At 39.7% G+C, this 24,460-nt stretch overlaps 1 protein-coding gene across 2 annotated transcripts in view; it reads right to left on the bottom strand.

Moving 5' to 3' along the window:
- The window catches only part of GAN (gigaxonin), a 31,395-nt gene that overhangs the window by 3,398 nt on the left and 3,537 nt on the right, over positions 1-24,460 (bottom strand). The window contains exons 2-10 of one of the 2 annotated variants that reach the window (XM_075510888.1): positions 13,676-13,790; positions 12,465-12,815; positions 11,786-12,003; positions 10,700-10,821; positions 10,093-10,214; positions 8,871-9,011; positions 8,389-8,525; positions 7,728-7,856; positions 528-637 (exon numbers count right to left, since the gene is read on the bottom strand). In XM_075510888.1, the coding sequence (XP_075367003.1) occupies positions 528-637; positions 7,728-7,856; positions 8,389-8,525; positions 8,871-9,011; positions 10,093-10,214; positions 10,700-10,821; positions 11,786-12,003; positions 12,465-12,815; positions 13,676-13,790 (1,445 nt within the window). Of the gene's footprint in view, positions 1-527; positions 638-1,918; positions 1,993-7,727; positions 7,857-8,388; positions 8,526-8,870; positions 9,012-10,092; positions 10,215-10,699; positions 10,822-11,785; positions 12,004-12,464; positions 12,816-13,675; positions 13,791-24,460 lie in introns of those variants that run through there. The other variant, XM_075510889.1, reaches the window with a different exon arrangement.

The following is a 24,460-nucleotide window of genomic DNA, read 5'->3' as shown; positions in this document are numbered from 1 at the left end:
ATATATGTACGCAGGGCCATGAAAGCATGTAGTCTTCCAAATGTTTTTTTACAGTACGTGGCCAAATGCTGAAAGCTGAGTATTGAATATGTTTGTTAGTACACATTTATTCGGTTGGGATTTAGAGCCAAGACCCACTATCACATCCATATGAACTGCTGGACGGTGTCCCCAAACTGCAGAATCACCTGCTTACTGCTGCAAAGATGGGAGAAACAACCTCAGGCACTAACATTTTTTCTTATATTTAGACAAATGCAGTACCATACTCTTAGTCTTGATCTCTTCTGGTCTTCAAACTGCTAATCAACCAAATGCTTATACCACTGAATTTGTTTCTGAAGAGCTACAATGTACGAAACCAACCTGTACATTTCTGTAGGTCCACCATAATTCCCCTGAAGACAACAGTAACTGAACAGAACACAGTCCCAGCCTTTTATTCTAAAAAAATTTGGTCTCATTAGTGCCACATATTTAAAAGACTGGAAGACAAGCAGCAGGAGGTTATCAGTTCTAATTCTGACCTGTATCGAGATCTCCAATCACATATATGCTGGCTCCAATGGGCACAGCTCCATACACGAAGGAAGAACTAGTTGGGATACATAGGTTCTGGTCATTTAGATAAATCCACCTGTAAAAATAATAACAAAAAACCCTGGTATGCAAGTTTTATTGAGCATATTAAAAGAATTCCAGGTTCTTTTTGCAACTGCCATCTTTGAATCAAAAGCAGAGTGTACAAATTAATTCGTTATGTAAAAAACTGTTGGGAACATTGCCTAGTTCAGGACAGTCTTGGCTTTTCCTAGCCAGGAAAAGCAATTGGTACTGCTGTTTGGGAAGCTCAGGATAGTTTATCCTGAAGTTACTTCATTTCAGAATTGCTCCACTCATCTGTGTAATCTATCTGGAATAAATTCTTCTTGCAGCCACCCAGTGTGACCTTCTGGAAGAGAGCAGGCATGTAACAGAGCCTCTTCTACAACAGCGATGCCAGTCAATTTTCCCTACGGAGAAAATTTTAGGCAGCTTTGTCTTAAAAATCACTCGAGTCATAAAAGCATATCAGTCTTAATAGTCCATACTAGGGGAAATAACAACTTGCTGTATAGCAAGGCCTCGTTATTAAGCAGTGCCTTCCCCCATATAATTCCCTAACTTCCTTAATTGCACTTTATCAGCAACAAGAAATCCCCAGTCCAGTAAGAAGAGTGCAGCACTTGGCAATGCTTCCCTTTAAACAAGGAGAAGAAGACTGGAAATCAAAATGGTAAGGGATTTTGGGAAAGAAAGGAAATGTCCGTTACCTGGAATTGAAACAGACCTTCGTGATCATGTATCAGGCTCTTTTAAATCACTTTCTAGCTCCTACTATAATCTTACAAGTCCCCTATATTCACTTTAGGCATATTCTCATTTCAACACTACATCAGCCTGATCTTTCTATCAAGTGAAAAGCAGTTTTCCATTTTGAAGCCTTTGGAAACCAGATAACTGTGTACTCATCACCCATGTGGGACACTGGCTTATAAAGGTGTCCCATTTATCTAGAGTTGTCAGCATCCTCTCTATGGTTCTGAACCAAATTTCTACAAAATGCTGCTGCACTTTTGCAGGTACTGTCACAGTTACTATTTACAGACCCTGAAGACATACAAATCAATGCTATTTTAGGTGACCGCTCCTAGCTCTTTTATGAAATAATTTACAGAGAATAGGAAACTTTGAAAAACCTTTGAAAAGCATCCCATGGCCATACCTGGTTAATTTGAGGGAAAAAGTTAGGAAATATCCTCATGGATATTGCTGACCTTTGAAAATTCTGCGTTATCTTAACTCATGATTCAGAAGTAAGCCTCTTCTGGCACTGAAGGAGAGGCTGCTACATATCAATTATCTTGGAGAGAGAGATCAATTTTTAAAGACCAAATGAAAGGATTAGCTGTCCATTATTTTGTCTGTGCTATACACGGAAGGATGAAGATTCTGCAGAAAAAAAGGGAACGGTTTTGTAGCTGTTGCAGAGGACGACAGATGAACTAAGAACGCAGAAAAGGAGAAGTCCTCTACACTGATTCAGACTCCATTACAGAGCAAAACACTTTTCACCATATTTCATTAGCTTCCTTTCCTTACTGTGGGAAGAGGACACAGTCAGTATGTTCACTGCTTTTTAGCACCAAGTTACCTACAATTATGAAAACTGAATAAGTGGCAGAGAAATGCAGGAGGAAGACTGCAGGTTTGTTTTTTTTTTTTTAAATAGTAAATATAGGACCATATTAAAGAAGGGGAAAAAAAACGAAGCTAGATGAGTTTAGTCTAGCTTCTGATGGAGTTTGAGCTTGGAAAACATGTGAACTTCAGGGGTTTGTCTGCACTAGATATTCAAGGTTTCAGGGTTTAAATAAAAAACCCACAACAGTGCGGGACCCAAGCATTTTCCTACTGCACATCAAGAAAGGACAATATTAAAGCATCTGTAGTTGCTTGTGAAAATTCATTCTCAATGCACATACTTTAAAAAACAGGCACAACTTTTCAGGAATGCTTACAGCAGCTTTAGTGCTTAAAACTAGGAAGGAACAAAGACAGGAAGGGCATGGGGTCACGTTTCATCAGAACTTGACAAAGCTCCAGCTTAATGTGGGTTGTGCCTGCTGTTTGAACAGTATGGAAAAAACACCATGACAAAAAATTCACAATCTTCAGGAATTTGAAAACACTCCCTGGAACATAACTCTTGTGTACTTCCCTGGGATGGCTCCGCTCAACCCCAGTCCGAGAGTAGCAGGGGAGAAGGCATGTACCTCTGAAACCATAGACGGAAAGGACTGCTCTGAAACTGAAATACGCTTCCACTCAAATTAAAAAAAGGAGAAGGAACCCTGATTTTTTTCAGTCTTAAAGTGATATAAGCAACAAAAAAAATCCATCCACACTGCTGTAATTAATAAGCAGGATGGTAACTCTTTTATTTCCAAGTGGGAAGTAAATAGAGATGCGATACAGAACCAACATATTCCAGACACGTCACCTCAAGCTCACACCAGCTGTGAAAGGATGCCTACAAATGAATGAAAGTCTTCTCCCTGTTCCTCTCATCTGACAGCACTATCAGTCAGCCAGTTAGTTTTCTCATTACATTTGCATAAAGCACTTTCTTTTAATGAAATTCCTGCACACTGAATGGGAGAATCTTCCTAATTACACATACTATGTTACAAGAAGAGCATTTAGTTCACTACTTACACACCGCTGAAAGCATTTCCTTATTTTTATGATGTTCCAGCAGCAAAAAGGGTATTTTTAAGGAGTTTTTACCAAGTATTGCTTCTGAACAAGTATCTCTCACTTTTATCCCCCTCAATACCTGCAAATTTTGTTATTGCTTTTGAACCAGGAGCTCCTGACAAGCAGGAAGAAAGCCTACCCCACTTACAGACCACGAGTGAAAGGCAGCAGCGGCTATACTCAAGGACAGAGCTCCACCAGCAGCTCTTGCAAAGAATCCTAAAGCCAATTTGTGCTCTCTTAAATATTTCTGAACATCCACACTGAAAAGAAAAAACAACACCAAAACAAAAAAAACAGTGTGTATAGACATCATCCAATTCTCCACACCCCTACGTGATGCAAAAAGGCATGTTATAAATGATGAACTCTGGTAGAAGGAAAGACTGACCCATCAAGGTCTTTAATATGTAGTTAAGATTTCCTGCTTTTTATGGAGTAGGCCAACACTGGATCATTGAGCGAAGGATACCCTTACATCTCCATGTCCCATTTTCACATTTTTTTAAATCTATTTTTAGCTTGATTGATATTTTAAAAAACAGGATACAATGCACACAGAGTTCAATCTATAGCCTTTGAAAAAAAAAAAAAAAAAAAAAACAAAAAAACAAACACCAAAAAAACCCCCCAACTACATCCTGAAGAACCTCCAGTCTGACGTACATATTTTCTATTCTCAGTTCACTTAAAGTCACTCATGCATATGACTATAAAGACAGGCTGACAAAATATTTAGTAGTTGAAAAATCTCAGTTACAGAAGTACTTCAAATATGAGAATTATTTTCTACATTATCCTGTCCACATTTCATGTGTATGCTACTATTCTGTCTCACTTCATTTATTTTATTACTTGTTTATACAGTATAGCTTAACAGGAGTCTCAATGTTTTATTTCTTTGGTAGTGTGAAGATCTCAGCATATTCCTAGTCTTTAGAAAAGTCTGCGTCATGGTTAAGAATAACAACTCTGAACAACTATGCACTGCGAGTTATTCTGGAGTAAGTTACTGTCAAAGTAAGCAATATTAAACAAGTTAAACTTCAGTCCTTTAAACCAATTCAAGCCAGAATTATGCTGGTTTATACGAATTAATATGTTTATACACTGATGTAAGTATATACTGAGACATATACACTAAGTAAATCCAGATCCTCATGGATCCTGTATTCTCAGGCAATGAGCGCTGAGGCACATGAAAAATGATGCAGATCACACACGTGTGCATTGCTGCACGTACCTGTAAACCAACAATATCAGACAGCTGAACTCACAGTACAAGAAATTCTTTCCATTCAAAAAGAAAGTGAACATGATGGAGTTCTGCACTTATAAACAGCTGGAAAAGTTTGTAGCTCATTATGAAGTATGCAATATGTAACCATTAAAAAAAACACTTCTAGTTTTGGCTTGAGACTGCTAGAATTTATACGTTGTGCTTTTGACCCACTGCTGCTAAATGATTTTGCAAACATATGCCTCCTTTCCACAAATCTCTCTTAACCCAACACTTTGGGACTTCTGTCAATACATATACTGTCAATGTGATACTTCAGCTTTGACAGTTCCAGTATTATTCCTTCACTGTCACTACAAAAAGAATATGTGCTGTGGAGTCTGAAGGTGCTTGTATCCTTCGTGATGACTTTTTGAAGCTGCTGGTTTGAAGGGACTAATTACCTGTATTTGTTTCAGAAACTATTGCTGAGGAAATGAATGCACTTATCAATTATAAATTAATCACCTTGTAGCGACTGCATAACATTTAAGGTGAAGAATCAGTCTTTGTACATATCACATTAACTAAGCACTAAGGAACTGAGAGAGAGATATTGTCCACCTGTGGTAGAATCTATAGCAGCACTTATGCTTTGCTCTTGAGTAATGATGCACAGCAGAGCATACGATACCCAGTGCAAGTGGAACTGCTTAACTAATCAAACACGCACATCAGTATTTATCATAAAGTTTTCACAGATTTAAAGAAGCGTATTATTTAAGCTTTCACCCTTCACTCAAAATAAAGTGATTTAGATTTATTTTCTGCTATTTCTGAATCAGCCTGGGAAATAATACCCTCATGTTTTCCAGAGACTCAACTTGCTTTCATTTGGTATTAATTTGATATTTGTGAAACACCATTACAATGAAATTATGATAATTTTCCAGATTCAATCTTACTTCAAAGAAGAGTACCAGACAAAGTATTTTGTCTCAGTATTTGGCAGGCAGAAATATTTGCTAACTGCATTTTGAAGGGGAGTCCCTTTACAGCTAGCTTCTCTCTTTTCCACATAGGTACAACTGCTCAGGTCTCACAGTCACTGCCACAGCCACCCCGAAAGGCATCCATCCCGCACAGCGCTCCGAGGGTCCCAAAATTCGGGGTACCTGTTAGACCCCAGGAGCTGGAGTGCTAGAACATAATGCAGTAACACTGCACCCTCTTCTGGCCAGTAACACCCCTTCTGCCTCCTGGGGCTGGAAGCGGGGGCCTTCCAAAACCGAGAGCAGAGGCACAAACCCCAGCTGGCAGCACTACAAGCAGAAGTGGCCATCGTCCTGGTCTTCGCTGGCCCTGTTTCCAAAGGAAAACACTCAACCTGTGAACCGCCTGCAGCACAAGCACAAATTTATGCCGAGTTAAATTTCTAAGCTCAAATTCTGTGCAGTGGCAGAGCAGAAAGGCAAAGTCTGAATATCTCAGCAGCCCTCAACGCATGCCTCCTCCAGCAGCTCCAGACTCGGATTACTTGCTGCTGCCTCACCTTCCTCTGTGCCAGCACTGCCCTCCTGCCAGGCACACAACATACAGGGTGCTACAACAAAATCTGAAGCAACTGGATTTTTATTATCATTTTACTTAAATCCTGTAACACTTCTGGGATGCCACCAAGCAAAGGCACAAATACGCGTGTTAGAAATGCTGCCGGGCAGGCGTCTGTGCTGCAGTCAGCAGGTGGCACCAAGGACTCACCTGCAGCACCTAGAGCTGGAACCTCCGAGATTTTTCAAACTCAGTGAAAGCTCAATCTGTATCAACCAGTGAAACAGGTTTACAGTCGCTGGTGAGGAATCATGAGCTATTATATACCACCTTTTGAAGAACAGAATCAGCCTGGAAATATTTCAGGCAAATCAACTAAAAATAGCAAGCAGGAGACAAGGGAGCACTTCGTTCCAGTATTCTTTCCCTTTCAAAGACTTCTTGCCAAAAAGTTTATCAGCTTTTAGCATTTCCCCACACTCCTATAGGGCTAGAAAACCCTAGAGAGCATCAGTAGCAATAGCCTTTCTTATCTGTCTGCTTCCTATAACCACTTTAAAGAGTGTTTTTTCTCCAGCTTCATTTGATTACAGCTAGTTTGGACATCACTTTGAACAACACAGAAGACCTCTTCATACAGAAATTAAAGTCTCTTTACATCTACATCTTGCAAGAAAATTATATAATGAACTTACATCTACTATTCTATTTTTGTGTGCTTTCATACAGGTCACATCATAAATCAGTCTTGACTTGTAATACAGACATATTAATCTCTTCCCCTGTCCATAAGCCTCGAAACATCTGACCACAAAGTCTTATTTCAATTTAGTTTATAAAAAAGAGAATCATCCAATTTATAGTTATATGTAAGGAAAAAAAACCACTAGAGGAACCAAAGCTTGTCAGTTATGACTGGAAAATAAGGTGACTATACACAAAATTCTGTCTAATGAAACATTTTGAATATTTATCACATGTGGTAAGGTGGATTCCAATACCAGAGCCAAGAGAGAACAAATGAAGTAATCAGAAGCAGATTCAAAACAAACAAAAGGAGATTAGCCAAGCACGGTGTGTCGAGGTGGCTGTAGAATGTATAGCATCCATAGTGTCTTTCCTACGGCAAAGGCCAACACGGGTTCAAAAAGCAATGGGCTATAAATGCTTGGAATAAAAATGCATGAAGTTTCTTATCTCTCGCTTGGAAATCCCTAAGCTGCAAATCCTTGGAGACAGGACTGGATCATGGAGAAGCATCCCTGTACATACTTACACTCCTCCATGACCACTCACAAGGAGCCTAGGGCGTGAGTACGGGTGGGGGGCAGCGGTACCCTGCACTTGGGGAAATTGCAGAGTGTGGGGGAAGAACCAGGCAAACTACCTGTATGATCAAGGTGTTTCTCCTGTTCAGGAGCACTCAAGACTGACATGGTGGCCCAGGGCTTTAGGCTTGGTATCTTAGAGGAACAAGCCACTGAAGCAGATGGACTTTTGGTAACAGCCATACTGGATCATAAAAGGTAAAATAAGTAACAGAGATGCATGGCAAAGATCTAATATGCTTTGAAGTGCTGGAGCAAGGGGGGGGGGGGGGAACAGACAGGTGAGTGTGTAAGGCAAGTATTTTCTGTTTACAGCTGCAGCTAGTTACCTTTTAAACTCATCATGATAAAATTCAGATTTGCACGTCACCATCTCACTGGCTTGACTGTCATCACGACTCCTGACCCCACCAAATACATAAAGCTCAGAGGCAACTCCACAGGCCACTGCCCCAAATCTGAGAAACCAAATTAAAAAAAAAAAAAAAAAAGAAAAAAAAAGAAAAAAAAAGAAAGAAACATATCAAAACTATTTCATATAACCCTCTGAACTTTCTCCATTTTTAAACTTTTTTCAAATTATTTATATACACACACCCCCCGTTATATGTTCAACAAAATTAGATGAGTCATCAATATGGATTGTAAGCACTTAATTCAGACCACATAAAAGAACAAAACAGCAAAGTATTTATATCTGGTCAAAATCTGAAGTTCCAATTGAACTACAATTTTCATTTTGCATCAGGGTAGTATTAATTGTAACATCGGGAGTATATTTCTACAAAATTCATATTTATTGCTTGGATGCTTATCTTTACTCAGCCACGTTAACTACAGGCTACCATGATTCAGAAAGACATGGTGAAATTCATAGGGCCTCTGACAGCCGTCTCAGGGATTCATCAGAGAAAGGACAACTTCCTCTCATCAGAGTGTTAAAAAAGGTTGTACACAGCAATCTAGTTCCCCCCTTCCATTTTCACTCACCTTCTCTCTTTCAGAGGACAGATTGCTGTCCACTGCTGAGTCCTAGGGTCATAACACTCAACAGATTCAAAGAGTTTTCCGTAGGAGCCTCCACCCATTGCATAGATTTTCTTCTTCATAGCTGCATAGCAGCCAATCTTGTGGAAAAAAAGAAAAAAGTACATCTAAAATTACACACAAATGCACAGTATCGAGAGCTCAAAACTAACTATATAGACATACACACATGTATGTATTTGGGTTGCCTGTACCGCATGTCAAACAATGCTGTGCATAAAAATTATCAGCCACAGTTTTGTTTTGGTATATAAATAAAGAAGCTGCTCTCCCTCATTTCATTTTGAGACTATTTGTTACAGCTTCTACTTGAAGCAAAAGGTTGATTGATATCTCTCTCTCTCTCTCTCTCTCTCTCTCTCTCTCTCTGTTGGCATTAACTATTTAACAGTAAGTAATGCGATAACATACGATGCAGTTCTTACCTTTCTAACCATGGTCAAGTCCGGCTGCTTGGTCCAGGTCCGGCTATAAATATCATAGCTCTCCATAGAGATTAGCTCCCTTTCACCGTCCTCACCTCCCAGAATATACAGAATTCCATCAATCTCTACCACACCAAAATTGTGTCGTGCCTAAGGAGTATCAATAAAATCAACATTCTAAAACATAACTGCCATTGTGAATAAATCAAAACAATCTTTTTTTTAGCATATCTGCCTGCAAAGTGATATTGGTATTATGCCTGGTTTTTGTTTTGTTTTGTTTTTAAATGGTGAAGTCCTCAACTCCAGACTAAGATTATTAATGTATTCAACTAAACAAAACAAAGGGTATTCAAAAAAGACAACGGAGCAAAAGCCAAAGAGACGGCACAGAAATCTGAGAACAGAGCTTGGCCGTATTTCAGGTTGCATAGTAGTGGTCTACACGATGAAGCTGTTGCTTTCAGGTCTCTACAGCAGCAAAACTCGGACCCATTATCTGTGCAAAGGCAGCTCTTCTATTTTGTATGTAGGAGCACAGCTACCCTCAGTCTCACAGTAAACAGGAAATATAATATATCGTAAAGTCTTACTCATGATGCATTAAGTTTCCTGCTTACTATAACTACAAATGTGGCCAGAACTACAGGCCTTTGCCAACCGGAGACTGTAATGAGGAAAATCCTGTGGCAAACAATTTCTTAATAAACACCCTATGCTGATTTAAGAAGATAAAAACACAGGTGTATTGAGGATATATGTTTACAAATAATAAACTGTTACTTTTTGATGGAATGCAAATATGAAGAAGGAAGCATTAACTCAAACCAAACCTAAATATGTCTGTGCAAGCCAAGCTCTGTATGTTGGCCAGTCCTTGTCCATCTTTTCTGCACAGTCCGATCTCTTTGTCCATTTAAGAGTTCTCTTGTTTTAGAAGGCCAGTATACACAGAACATTAAGTATACTATATGACTGATTCATTATGAAATTCCTGAAATTGCGTAGTTCATCTTTACAGCTAGCTCTTCACTATTTGTTTACTTTTTCCAGATCTGGCAGTCAGTATCAGACCACAAGTATAACAACAAGATATAAACAGAAGTCAGGCTGTAGCATGATTTTGAATGTGTAAGATGCAAGTGACTGGAGATTCAGAATCAAATTTTGCAGAAGAAAAGGAACATTTTGCCAAAGTGAAAACTTAAATCCCAACAGTTAGTGATCTTGCCTCATTCATTGGTGGTAAGGAACTCCATGAATTGGTATCTGGATCATATTTCTCTCCAGAGCTTAGCGTTCCCTTGTTTTCATCCTGACCACCAAGCACAAATAAAAATCCTTCTGTAAAACAAAATGTAACATGATCTTAAAAACGGGACTCACACCTGTACACTGAGCAAGACAACATGACTGGTGAGTTGTATCCTGGAATTCGCTAAAAGATTCAGACCAGACACAGGTCAAACTCTGAACTGGAGAAGGTAAAGCACATATTTATACCTGGACTCAAGTCTACCCCTGCAGATACTCTTCAACATATTCAGTGATGCAGCAACTAGAATTTACTTAAAACGTAAAATACTCCTGGAGAGACAGATGTAGCAGATTCCCACAAAGTGTTGCGGGAATAGTGATTTTAAGACACTCAGATGACAGGGATTTTCACAGAATCAAGCAATGTTCTGGGCAGACAAAGGGGAAGCATGAAATAACCCCAGTGCAGTCAATCTTAAAGAAAAAAATATTATTATAAGCTGTATCTCAGATTTTGAGGCACTGGTAAGTTTTCATAATATTGACTTTACAAATACAAAGTTCCCCTTTACCTGCTGACAATACTCCATGATTGATCCTTGGAATACTCATAGGAGCAAGTTCAATCCAGAGCTGTCTATTGGGATCATAAAGAGGACACATACACCGCATCACTGAGGTTGGTTTCCGTGATCTGAACACAGGGTGGGGAGGGAACAAACAAAAACAGAAAGACAAGACAAGAGTTTTAGGAGTTCACTGCTAGCAACTTGTGTCCGAAGCTTGCTTGTTCATGTTTTAATATATATTCATAAAGCGTGGCATTTCCCTGGTAAGGAGAAGACCCCCAAACCAAACGTGTGTAAACTGAGTTTTGTACAGACTGGAGACATAAAAAACAGATGCACTTCATTCGTACTGTATCTGCCTGTAACATTTTTTTGTGAAGGAACTTTGAACAAACTAAAAAGAACTGATAGGGAGTATTAGTAATGTCGGAGTAAAGCAATCCACAAACTGATGTGCAAAATATTAAGTATTTTATTACAATTCTGTAAAGACCAAACATCTAAGTGCTAAACTTATTTAAACAGGACAAAACCCTCCCCTCTACTGCAGGGGGTACTCAAGAAAAGAAAGGGATCATTGTGTGGAACAGGAGTTTTCACCTGGCATCTCAGATGCACCAATAATGACTTTTTTTTGGAACTACAGCTATTATAAACAAAACCATTAAAGCACATGTTCATTATTTTTAAGATAGATTATAGATGCTTTTCAGGTCATTAGAAAAGTGTTTCTCCAACGTTCTGTGCTTATTTTGAATAAAGTCTACTCTGTTAAAAAAAAAAAAGGTAACAAAAAAAAAACCAAACCAAAACCACCAGCCAACATTTACTGAACAAACACCATGTCCTACTCTAAGTCTACTACATGTTAAATGGCAGAAAATTATCACAAAATAACTATTTATTGCTGAATCATTCACAAAGGTATTTTAGGTGTGTCTGATCGACTTAAAAACAAACTCAAATGCTAGAGTAATAAGCCCATTAGGCGCACATATTCTCTCCACATTGTGTTTTCAGATGTGCCATGAATGCTAGATGCTTGTATCTTACCAGACGTGACAACCTGCGACACCCCTTCATACTTACACTCGTTCTTCTCCACCAACAGTCACTATACACTCCGAGTAACCCCGGGGCTTGAAGGAGGCCAGCATCGCCTCTCCCTGCTGGGGCGGCGTGAGGGGAATATTGTTGCATTCTTTGACGATTTCCCGTACCAGTGGTTCGCTCATCATCTGCTCCCGTAAATACGCTGCATCTAAGCCTGAAACCCACACTGCTGACATGACATCCTTCATGTGAACCTACAGAAAGAGATAAATGCCAGAAAATCCCCCAAACTTTACAGAACAGCATTAAGGCACTCGTACATACAGATGCTTCTATATTTATCGAAAACTTGAAAAAGTATTTTTGATATTTGGAAGTAATAACAAAATCTACAACAAAATGTCATTAAGAAAATGCATCAAGTCTTCAAAATGTGCTTTCTCTCTACAAAAACAGGACTATATCATCAAATACTAAAAAGGTACTTTTTTTCCTTAATGCCTATTAAATAATAAAGACAGCAGATGATACATCCTCAACACAGCTGCCACCCTTTTACTGCAATCCCATTGTCTGCATTTCAGGCAAAATTCAACTAATTCTGTAAGTGCAAGATTAGCCCCGAAGGAAATGTATCTATTTTAAGTTCCCACCGATTAGAATAAACACACCAATTTGGGCAACGTTCAAAATATAAACATTTGGATGTCCTGACCTTTCTCGATTCTGAATCATGAGAAATCCACCTAATCACCGCTTCAAAGACGTATCTTTCATTTCCAACATTGAGCTTTTCCATCGACAGCACTTCTTTCAGTTTTTGAGGAGTCAGTTCCAAGAATTCCTCTGTGCTGCTGACATCTCGAAAGTGAGTTTCCAGATACTCTGAGGCAAGGTAGTGAACATGATGCAAACAATAGTGCAGTGCAAAGTCCCGAATACCAATACAGTTCTCAGCAGCTATGCAACCTTCTAAAAACTCACAGCAGAGAGTTTTTAAGTCTGTAAGCAGCAGGAGATCAGCTGCCTGTACCACATCTTGGATAGTTTCTTCATTTAGCCTGATCTGCAAGAATTAATTTAGAAGTTATAGCTACTATCACTCATTTGATTTATGACATGTCCGCATTCATTACACTCATTCTCAGTGGCTGAAAAATGGAGTATTAATGCTAGTGTAAAAATAATGAGAAATTGATATGACTACTACACGTTTACAAATTAACACAGGGATGGAAAGGCATTTGCTCGACAGAAGGTGTCAAGCAAAATTTTGTGCCTGAAGTAACCATAAAATTGCTCATCTAATCTGGGAACCTAAAATGAATTTTGCTGCAATAAATAAATAATTTTTCAAAATGCATGTCCAGAAGAGAATTTCAAGTCACATCTGCCTTTTCTTTTTCTGCTGAAAGTTAAACTCGTTCAGCAATCTCAATCTGGTTCTGAATAAACTGGACACACCAACTTTAATTCCTGCTAAGGCTACTGGCACAAAGACCTGAAGGGGCATGCTGTCGGCAACAAGAGGCTGGAGAGGTGGGCACGAGGTCAATAAGGGAGAATGCCTGATGTACTGCAACGTTCAGTGATGGGGTCTCAATCTCTATTGCTATCAAACCAGCTCTCTTTTACAGCTGTCAAAGACTGCAGGTTACTGAAGGCAGCCACAAATTTTAATACCAGCATTTGACACGGAGTCTTTTAGAGTCCTCCACCACTGCGCAAGAAGAGCGGAGACAACTCCTGCAGAGCCTATTGCCTCTACTTCACACACACAGCCCCAGCGTGATACATCGCTTTGCGGAAGTTTTATCACAAAGCTTTAAACCTCGATAGTTTTATCTTTCAGGACAGCAGTGTTAAAACCTAGGTTATTTTGCCAAATAGTTCAATTTCTGTTTAGTTTTCTTTTTAATACCATACCTGCCCACTGAAGATGTAATCTAGTATCTCTTTCATGATATCAACAGATATCCCTTCAAGTTCAATCTTGTATGTTGAGCCATCATCCTTTGGAGGATTATAATTCAATTTTGTTCTAAGAGAGGAGAAAAGACAAAAAAAAGCTCACAACCTGGGCACTGCTTGCTCTCAGTTTTCTGAAGAAACAAATGCTAGCTATGGATTACTTGAGCTATAACAGAGATGTTAAAACCTCACGATATGATGTGAAAATTGTCTTTCTTGAATTAGCATGAAAAGGATTAGCATGTATGGTCTCTAATATTGCTCATCACATTTCCAAACTGAACAAATACGTTAGCCTTGCAAACTACCCATGGCATCAAAGAGCCAAAGTAATTTTTTCCCAGCTGATTCATCACAAGCATTCAAGAACTTCACTCAGAACTTCAAACAGAACAGCAGCTCTGCTGACAGATGAAACACAAGAATTTGCTTTGATAAAAGGTAGAAAAAAACCCCAAAACAAAAGAGACTTTTAAAAAAAAAAAGTCATTACAGTGAGCAGATGTGATCAGAATATACACTGGCAGCACAAATATTTGCATTGCATTACCATTTTGTGTAGCTTATGATGTTATCAGCCTAATGCTATGCCTGGCTGTAACCGAACTGTGCGCTCACAGTTGTAGGAAACAGCCCATGTGCTGCTCAGCTGAGCTTTAAATATTCATCTACATCAGTGGACGCTTCACTTCGGAGCAATTTCTTTAAAAATAGCAGGAACAGTTTGATGTGCCTTTGAATAGAATGGAGGGGAACTGGGAGAAAAAGATGAGAAAATAATAACAACAACAACAATAATAATACAGCAGACAGCTTTGCTTTCCATCATCTGTTAGTACAAACACTTTTTCCAGGAAAGACAACTTTAAGTGTTCAAAAGGGAGCAGTGTCCACCAGTCTAGTGAAAAGAGCCACAAGAGCTAATAAAATATCATTTTGAACATCTTTTTTCCATGCTTTAGGCAACCAAGCACACATTCTATAAAGACCAGAAAACTTGTTTCGCTGCCTCTCTGTGTGTATATACATCTATATCACAGCACATTTAAATAAAAGCCTATAAAAACATTTTTATATTAATTTGAATATATTCTTAGATAGAATTAGTTTCTTAATGTGAAAACCTGTGGCTTTGCTAAGCTGAAAGCATCCAGTTTGTTGCAGTCTTCTGCTATCCACGCTTACACGAAGTAAATACACAAATAGGACTTAGCTAAGGGCAGATTCTGCTTCACTTACTCATATCAGAATAAATTAGTTTCTCACAAAATAAGATCAAACTCACATCAAATAAAATCCTAGTCTACAAGGAGCTATTTTTAAGAGTGAATAAGGCTGGTAATTTTAGCCCTGAAGTTAATCATATTTGTGGTCTTGTTTTGACATCGCTTTTCTACGCTGCAAGAGACCCATTGCCAGCAAGCAGAACGCTCTGGGACAACGCTAGTCTGATGCGTACGCACGACTGTACAAGGTCTGAAGCTAAGCTGCTTCTCTCTGTGTTTGTACAGCACCTAGCACAAGTTATAAAACAAATAACAACAACAATATAACATGGATTAGGAAATTGTTTCTTTCCTAACACCTGAAAGGAGGTTAGAAAATTAAGCCTGTTCTCTAACAGTCTATGTGGTTGCCAAGAAAGCACGTGCTGCAATAGGAGACATTGATTTGCAATTTGTCAGCTGAAAACTTCTAAACTGAATATACAGCTCAAGCAATCTCGTACAACGTGCTTCAACTCGCGCCATCCTCGCCCACATGGCATGTGCATTTTTCATGCCTACAATTCCAAATGAATGAAAGAGCACATACAGAGTATCACGCATTTGCAACTCTAACCCAGTATCAAGGCTTCTTTACACATTTTCAAGCCTATCCAAACTACTTCAATTTTAATTATACCAACTATGCTCAAGTTTTGGTTTTCTTGGTTTGTAATGAAAGCTGCATCTTGTTTCCTGGGATGAAGCTGTGTTTTCTTTTAATTTAACATAAAAATGTATCAAGGCTTGCAGCATCTGGCTTCCTTCACCAGAAAAAGAGAGACAGTCAGGTGGCATCTGTATTTCATACGTATCAGGTACCTATGAGTAGCTGGCATGGTCAAATACACAGCGGTATCTACACAGAACCTAGGTAATCCAACACATTGTGGGGCTTAAAACAGATGCAAGGCATGTAAAATAAACATGTTGCATGCCAGCACTAATGGAGAGATTAGGGCAAGGACTAGCGCTACTTATCACTAACTTTCATCTTAGCATCACCTGTACACACCCAAGCTAAATCACCTCTTGCGTGGACTTCACACCGATGCCTCCTAGTAACAAGAAAGTGTTGTTCAGAGTTTTTGGGTCTTATCAGGCTAGATGTTCTAATTACTGTGTACTTTTTTAAGGCATCGACAGTTGTTAACCTGAAAAGAAACAAACCAACCACTGATCGAAGCCCAAAACACAAACTCAAAGCAGAAAAATAACCTTGAGAACAAATCGATTGATTTCAAGGTTATAGATACTTGTATGTGGGCAAATATTCACCTTATGCAAATGCATCCCAGTTCAAACTAAGCTTTGTTCCTGTCATCTTTTCTGAGAAGCAGTAGTTATCCATCTGCCACACAACTTTAATTTGTTAGTTAATAAACTACTAGGTTATTTATTTTGGTACAACGATTTCTGAGCTGTGACACGAGAACCATTCCCAAATGGCAGCTGGAGGTGCTCATTGCTCATGTCAAGTGCTGCAGGACAGATACCGGCTGCTGGGAAGAGGGGAGGAAAAAAACCAATACAAGGACATACTATAACCAGGTCTGGGGCTGGAAAAGTTTAAGATAGAAAATTGTGAGTCTAAGGTGGAAAGAAAGCTGAAGGAGGAGACAAAAGTAGTAGGTATGTAAGCAGAGGGCAAGGAGCCATGCCTCCTCCTGCATCACCCAGCATCAGCTGTTACCTGCACCCAGACTTGCCAGCAAACTGAGGTCTGGGCACCATTGTCATAACACGTGCAACAGACAGAACGAGAAAGTTTCCAAACACGTTTGTTCCCCAGTTCAGAAAGACAGAGCAGACAGCACATTGTGAAATACTTAACCCTGGTCCTCTATCAAATTTCACTTTAGAAAAAACATTTCTAGCTATGCTTAAGTAGAGGTTTTCCAATCCGTCAGTACCCCGGGAAGAAGGATGCTTTCTTTCCACCGTGCTCTTCCCCATGGCGATTTATTCAGCCTATGATTTCTGTGGCAGAAAGCTGGAAGTGGCAATCAGCACCCAAGGTGCAGAGATGTGCCCAGCCGCAGCATGGCTGCTTCCAACACATGCATGCGAGAGCTTCCTACTCCAGACAACATTTCTAATTACTTTAAAAGCACTCTTAAGTTGCCAAACCACAGCAGAAAAGGCTGCCTCGGTCTTCCTTAATTCAGATGAAAGACCAGAACATCAAGATTTAGAAGGAAATAAAACCCCCACAGCCAACCAGAAAACCCATTAGCTGGGAGCAGAGCACAGCTGAGACGCATACAGAGCTGGGGGAAACAAAACAAGGCAACTTCTTCGTCCTGTTTTCTTAAGTAATTTAATTTTGAGCAGCGTGACTCCATACATGTTTTAGAAGGATGGTTTCCATTTTTTAATTAGGGAGATTGTCATTGTAAGTTGAAATTGCTTCCAGTAACATAAATAGCGTTCTATAAATGCATAATGTCCACCCCAACCTCTTGTACCTTGTCAGGAAGGCTGCTTGGCACATACTACTCCTTGAGCAAGTGGCATAAGAACAACTGGGTTTACGTTGTGTATTGATGTTGTGTGTCTGTGTGACAAATTTAGAATCTGCTCTTCCACATCACTTAAGGAATACAATCCTAATGAGTCATCTCAAAAGACACTACATAAGGCAGAATGAGCAAAAAAATTTCAATACCTCTTCTGTATAGGTAAGCAACAATATAAGCAAGATAAATCATTAAAATGAAAACAAGGGCTTAAGAACAAATGTTGATATTGCTAGGAGTCACAATTCACATCTAATGGCATAAAACAGATTCAAGTATTTAACAAAAAAAACCCCAACAGATAATTTTAAGACTCTCCACAGTTCTTGTTAAGATTAAGATGGATCTTCCAACTTCCCGCTCATTTTAAAAGAACAAAACAAAAACACATAGTCATACTTCCAACCTTACAGCCAAGTCCACGTGAGAGCCCTGCCATGGGACAGTTCAGATGCATGGGAAGCACATTGAGAAAGGGTCCATGTGCCTGAAAACTTGTTTTTCTTATGTTTTACAGTTGACAGTTTACAGGAGAGGGAATAATAATTTAAAAAAACAAACAAACAAAACAACAAACAAAATGAAAACCAAAACAAGTAATGCAGCCACCACCAATAAAGCTTGCTTTCCCGAGCCAGACATAATTCCATGGGAATACTTTTATCTTTAAAACCTCTGCCTTATTTGTGAGCTATTATGAAAAGATAACCCATGTATTTCTACAATGGTGACATAAGTTATAAAGAGAATAACAGTATAACTCCTGGAATGCTTTAATCCTTAGAGCGCTGGTATATTGGTACCTAAATGGGTAAAGGAAACGTGTCTGCAAAGACTGTGCCTTTGTAAATGAGAATGCTCTAGACCACATTCACCTCAAGCAGGTTTATGATATTTACAGTGAACAACAATAGAAAAATCTGGGAAACAAAAGACAGACGCTTTGATTTTGATGCTTTGCAACACAAAACTTTTACCTGCTCTCACGTCATCACACTGTGAACAACGCAGCTCGCTGACCTACTTACACAGCTGTAGCAGGGTGTTGGGAACAAAACTGCAGGAGACAAGAGGGAAACACTTGACTTTTTGAAAGGAGCTGTCCTTCCAAATTGATGATTTTGCCCCAGATTAACCGTAAGAGCTAGTCTGCACAAGCTTTGCCAATACTGCCACACTAGCAAACCTTAGTCTTAGAGTAGCAAAGCCATTGTTCCAAACCAAACAGTAATGAAATTGGGTTTTGATGATATATCCTTTACCTGCACCAGTGTTTTGGCCTTCTCCAGAGAGCATTAGCATTTTAAAATGAAGTTATACCTTCAACAAATGTTTCCAGCAAAGACATGCACCAAACCTAAAACATGCTCACAGGGATGACTCAGTCCCAAAAATGGCAAGCAAGTACTTTGAGATTTTGCATTGGTAAGGAGAAAACTTAAAAATTCTGCTTTTGATGCAAACATAAGGCCAATTTAGTCTCCTCCTGATCTGGGCTTCTTTATGTAGGTTTGAGTCTTCCTAGTACAAGCTTTCCATGTTAAATCTAATTAAGTTCTACTGAGGACTGACCATTTTAATGGTGAAGTTTTTTCATTTGTCTGCCTTTATCCCTGCAACATTTTCTCCCATGAAAGCTGGTCTTTCTGCATGCAAAAAACCTTAATAATCACATTATTAAACAGGTCAGACACAAAACCATGATGCAGCAGTTCACTCCACCCACTGCCATCCTCTAAAAGATACTTTGCAACCAAATCAGAAGGTTTTCTTTGAGGTCGCACCCTGGCCTTTAGCAGCACACATAAAAGACAGTCTTCACCACACCCTGCAAAGGGTGCCAGCTCTCAGAGGATCTTGGCTATGCCTCTCGTATGTCTCTCTTCTTCAGATTATCTGTAACTGCAACTTCAGGTCTCAAGGCAAAGTAGTCCACCTAACAGCTCAGCACAAAAACCTGCAGAAGTTGCTTTGCTTGGTTTAAGACAAACAACAACTAGGAATAACTTAATTTTTTCATCTGTTGGAAAGATTAAGTCAGGGTAAAATGGAAGATCCCCCCACCCAGAAAGAGAACAAAGCAATTCCTTCAGCAGCAGCACAGGGGACATGTATAGGGCTCATGGGCTTCGGTCAGTGAAGAGCTTGTTTTCCCTGAAAATCTGAAGTTATTCTGACTACACTGAGCTCATCCAGAGCTAGACTGTAATCTAAATTGGAAATCTACCCTCAACCAGCACATCTTGCCTAAACACGCGAGTTAGCCCTAAGTAGACAGAACACACACTTGACGAACACAGTCTCCAAGAACGGACACTTGGAACTTCTCAGCAGCACTGAGTACCTGCCACTTCATTTTACTTTAGCTTTTTTTTTTTTTAAACCAACTTGGAAAACAAAAAACCAACTGTACCAGCTGAGCTTACAAACAAGTCAATCACAAGCAACGCAGGTGAGCTGGCTGTTGGGCACCGATGGTTCGTGCCACGCACCTCGTACGCAGCATGAAGCACAGCTCGGCCTCATCTATGCGTGCAGCTGAGCAGGCCCGGTTCAGCAGTCGGCTGTTCAGCTCTTCCCACGTGAAGTACAGATCTATTATGTACCTTCTCGTATTGGAAATACCTGCCACTGGATATAGAAAGGTGGGCTTGGGTTTTTTGTCTTTCTTTGTTTTTAAAAGGTGGGGAAAAAATATCTAATCCCTGTTCCTCAATGGGCAGCAGGCTAGCTCATGTGGAACACTCATCAAAGCATCTCCTTAAGTAGCTAAATCTGTATCATATTTATGCCATTTTTGTGCTACGGGTAACACTCAAGTTCACTCACTAAAGAGACGATTAATGAGATTTCCAGTCCACATCAGTTGAAAATTTAGCTTTCTACTAAACAGCAGTGTTATACCTATTAGATAGCAAGTTGGAACTAGGACTTCCTTGGAAAAGCAAAGGAAGACATTTCTGGAATACAGTTTTAAACCAAGAAATTAACTGTATCTTACTTGAAAATACATCTTCTTTCAAATTAACTCTGCTTTTAAACTTGTTAAAAATACTTTTTTAGAAGGAACAAGTACAGTACCATACTCATGCTGTTAAACTTACTATTAAATATATTTAAGAAATGCTATGCTGTGTAATGTGTCTCTAATAATCCGAACATTCCTCTGACTTACTAAAATCATATTTGGAAAACACCAGTGAACCTGCTGAGAAAACTTGGTTTAATCAGGTTTTTATACCTCACTTATCCTTATAGTCCATGGGAGAAATAAGCACCAGAGTCAGAGAAAGATTTTCATAAATCGCTGGTAATTATGAAGCTGAATGGACAAAGTTACAAGTGCATGAGTGGTATCATGGGACAGCTGGAAGATGTGACAAGCACTGTTGTTTCTTTGGGAATCCAACGGAGGAAGGCACCAGGACTCCAGACATGCCAGGAGCTGGAAAACGGAGATCTGCAAGACTCTCATGGAAAGTGATGACACAGCCAAGAGGAAAAAGGAACAAGGAGTATGGATTTCGCCAGCACACGAAGGACGAGCCAACAGCCTGCAATTCAGAGTACTAACCGTGTCCATAAACAATAACAAGAGCTGTACTAGGCAGCTTAAAGTCATTCAGGAGATGTAAACCAACGTACCCACGGACATAAACCAGCCACTAACTACAGGGTATTGAGAACATATTTCCTTGATAGGCAACAAGCAATTTCGGAGCTGCCCATAACAGTGATTTTTTTTGTTTTCTTGGAAATATTAAGCAGCGGCATAGATATAATACGGGAGACAAATAGGAGACTGGAGATTCCCCTATGTTAGGTAACACTACGCTGGTACTCAGTATCAGGACAGAGAGAAAGCTTAGTACAGTGTATGAAATAAGAGGTCTGAACAGAGAGTGAAGAAACATTCTTTAAAACCATTAGTTACTTTTCATATTTGTCAGTCCACACAAGGAGGAAGTTCCCTTTGCAACTGCAGCTGAGACCAATGCAAACAAAACAGGTTCAAAGAAAAAAAAAAACCAAAAACCAAAACACAAATCAAGAAGTCCAGGCTCATCAACTCCAGATCTTTCTCCAGACACATGAGCACCTTCAGAACAGCCCTGCTCCAGCCACAGAATACATTTTAAAGCGTGCAAGAAAAATTATTGATAAGAAAAGGTTATTAAAATAAGAAAAGTTTTGCCAAACAAGGCAATTAATGCAGGTGTAAAGGCAACCTACAGAGTATAAATTACCCAGACATCCCAAGCAGCTTCATCCTGCCACACCTTCTTCCACCCCAACTTGCCTCTTACATCAGGCGCGTCTTCAGGTACAAAGAAAGGCCAAGAAATTTCATCTCAAGTTCTCCTGCGTAAACAAGATGCTCCGATTTCCAGTTCTCCCTTTGCCTGACATGTAGGAGCAGCCCAACTGTATCTTCTTACTATTTTGAGCTGGGCAAGAGCCTTATTGCTTCCTCCCTTCAGGCCATCTTTAGGGGCTTGTTGGAGCAGGAATATAATTAACAACTCCTCATTCAAGCCTAGTGAATCAAGGTATAGTGATTTTTAAATCCCTTTTTAAACCATAAGCTTTTAACATACCTTTATCACTGTTGCTCCTCAACTACTTATCCAAACGTAACACGCATTTAGGCACTTCTCCCGAGTTATGCCAGGTAAAGGTTCTGGACAAGGCAACTACTTTGATTCATTGCTTCTCAACGTTACAGAGACTTTACAACTCAGTTATCACTAAAACATCACAGGTGACATTTTAGTTTCATTTAAAAAAAAAAACCAAAAACTATGCCTAATTTAAAAAACAGCTTTAAAAGTCTAGAAGCAAATTCTGCCCTGATTTGTTCTTGACTTCCTACTGCCAGGGCAGCCTGTGAAGTTCCCAGGAGACTGCCAGAAACAAACTTCTCCTAAGAAACCTTGAAGATCACATGGCTTCAGATCCCTCCTTGACAGAGCAGTTACCACAACCTTGCCCTGCACGCCCAGTGAAGAGGGAACAAGACCCGGCATGAGCACAGCGCGATTCGGCTAAACCAGAACTTGGGAGCGCAGGATCTTGACAACCAAATACCTCCCAGCTTCCTCAGTAGTTTGTATTCATGACTTCAGTACTAGTCCCAAACAGAGAAAGTTTTAAAACATTATAAAAGCTCTCTATAAATGTCAATAGAAACCAAACAGGTATCAGGAAATAAGCAGCAGAAGCTACTGGGACGCATTGGTTTCTACCTCACCTTGCTCTACGATACTTATTGTCTAACACTGCAGAACGGACGTCCCATCCCACTTTTCATACCAGCACCTAGGGATGCTCACAGACACGCTTACACGAGGACGATGTCTCAGCAGACTGCCTTCTCATGGTTTCAAGACAACTCAAAATGCTCCAAGTGCCAGCACGCAGAGGAAAGGACAGGAGTTCACTGACAGGAGGCACGTCCCACCACATCTCCACAGAAGTCTATTTCGGCACTGGCAGAGAGGTTACGGTTTTGTGGCTGTGCAAGGGTCCTACAAGGTCTGCAGTGTTTTAGGGATGTCAGAAGGTTGAACAGCACAAGTGAGAAGATGCAAATGCTGTCAGGTTATTTCTGACCAAAACCAATTTACAAGAAGCACAGTTATTTACAAGTAAATGGAAAACAACGTTAACTTAATTTTACATTTTTATTTTTGTTTAGCTATATTATGCTCATCTGGAAAAAGATTAAAATATGGTTACTGGTCCATTCCTAAGTTAGAAAAGCCTTGTGGAACAGTATAGAATACATCTACCCATCTGTAATCTGTTCACGCAGATGCGTGAAAACCAAAGGCAAAACTTGCGGGGATAACAAAAATGTCTTAATTTAATTTATAATATAGCAGCACGATCCCTGTGTAACAACATTAAGTTCATCTATGAATTTGAGCTTAAATATCCTCTTTGTTAAGGTAGTTCCCACATGCTCCCTGAGATACAGGCAAGCAGACAGTAAGCTAGCAAAATATTAGGAGTTGCAAGTTTCAGCTGGCCAGGAACAACTCATGCCAGAGTGACAGATCTGTTCGGATGAGAACATCTGCTGCTGCTGTTGCGGATACCAGGAATACTTGGACTGAATCTATCCTATAAAAGGTTTGTGGATATATGCTACAACTTATGCCAAACTTACTAGAGCAAGCATGGTTTATTCTGGTAAAAGCACTCTTATGCCACCATAATTTACACTAGGCTCACAAACTAAATAAATTTATTTATTTAGGGCAATACAATTGTATCTACATTAGGGCAATTGCCAGGACAAAAAGCGCTAAAAAAAAAGTGCAGGCTTCTGGCTGACTTGTTACAGAAGAGAAAATCAAGAGCTAATCTGGCTCGAATTTAACTTCTCCGGGATTCACAGCAACATCACTTTGAGCCAAACCACGCTTTGTCCTATGGCAGTCTCTTCCGGAGGAATCCTCCTTTTCTCAGGCTCAGGAACATACCACAAGATGTTAGAGATATGCAGGAAGACTTCTGTGTTTTGTAAATGACAGGATTTGCTCCAGGGGCACCCAGAGGGATTAGATAAACCTGTACATATAAGGCAGTTCTGCAGGAATTCACACAACCACCCCAGACCCCACTGCCCTCAGAGAGCTACAAGCAACTTGGCATTAAGCAGTTGAGGAAAGACTTCAAGAATCAAACTACCACAAAAATTAAGTGCCTTACTGGTCCCACAGACTGAAAAATTTATTCACAAAACAGGCATTTATTTTTTTTCTGTACTTGCAGAAGCTAGCCTATGGACAAGAAAGGCAGATGGGACCCACGACACCAGTAACGCTTCCACGTGTTTCTGCATCCCCTTCACATCTTTCGACCTCTCCTGGCTGAAGCTGCTATTTTTGAGCTGCATGGATAATCCATTTGCCAAATAACTAGATGGAAGCCACATCACTGTAATTTAC

The sequence above is a fragment of the Mycteria americana genome, chromosome 8 (assembly GCF_035582795.1).
Source record: "Mycteria americana isolate JAX WOST 10 ecotype Jacksonville Zoo and Gardens chromosome 8, USCA_MyAme_1.0, whole genome shotgun sequence".
Classification (NCBI taxonomy): domain Eukaryota; kingdom Metazoa; phylum Chordata; class Aves; order Ciconiiformes; family Ciconiidae; genus Mycteria; species Mycteria americana.
Note: the sequence above shows the minus strand (reverse complement) of the source record. Positions and strands in the feature narration are given on the sequence as shown.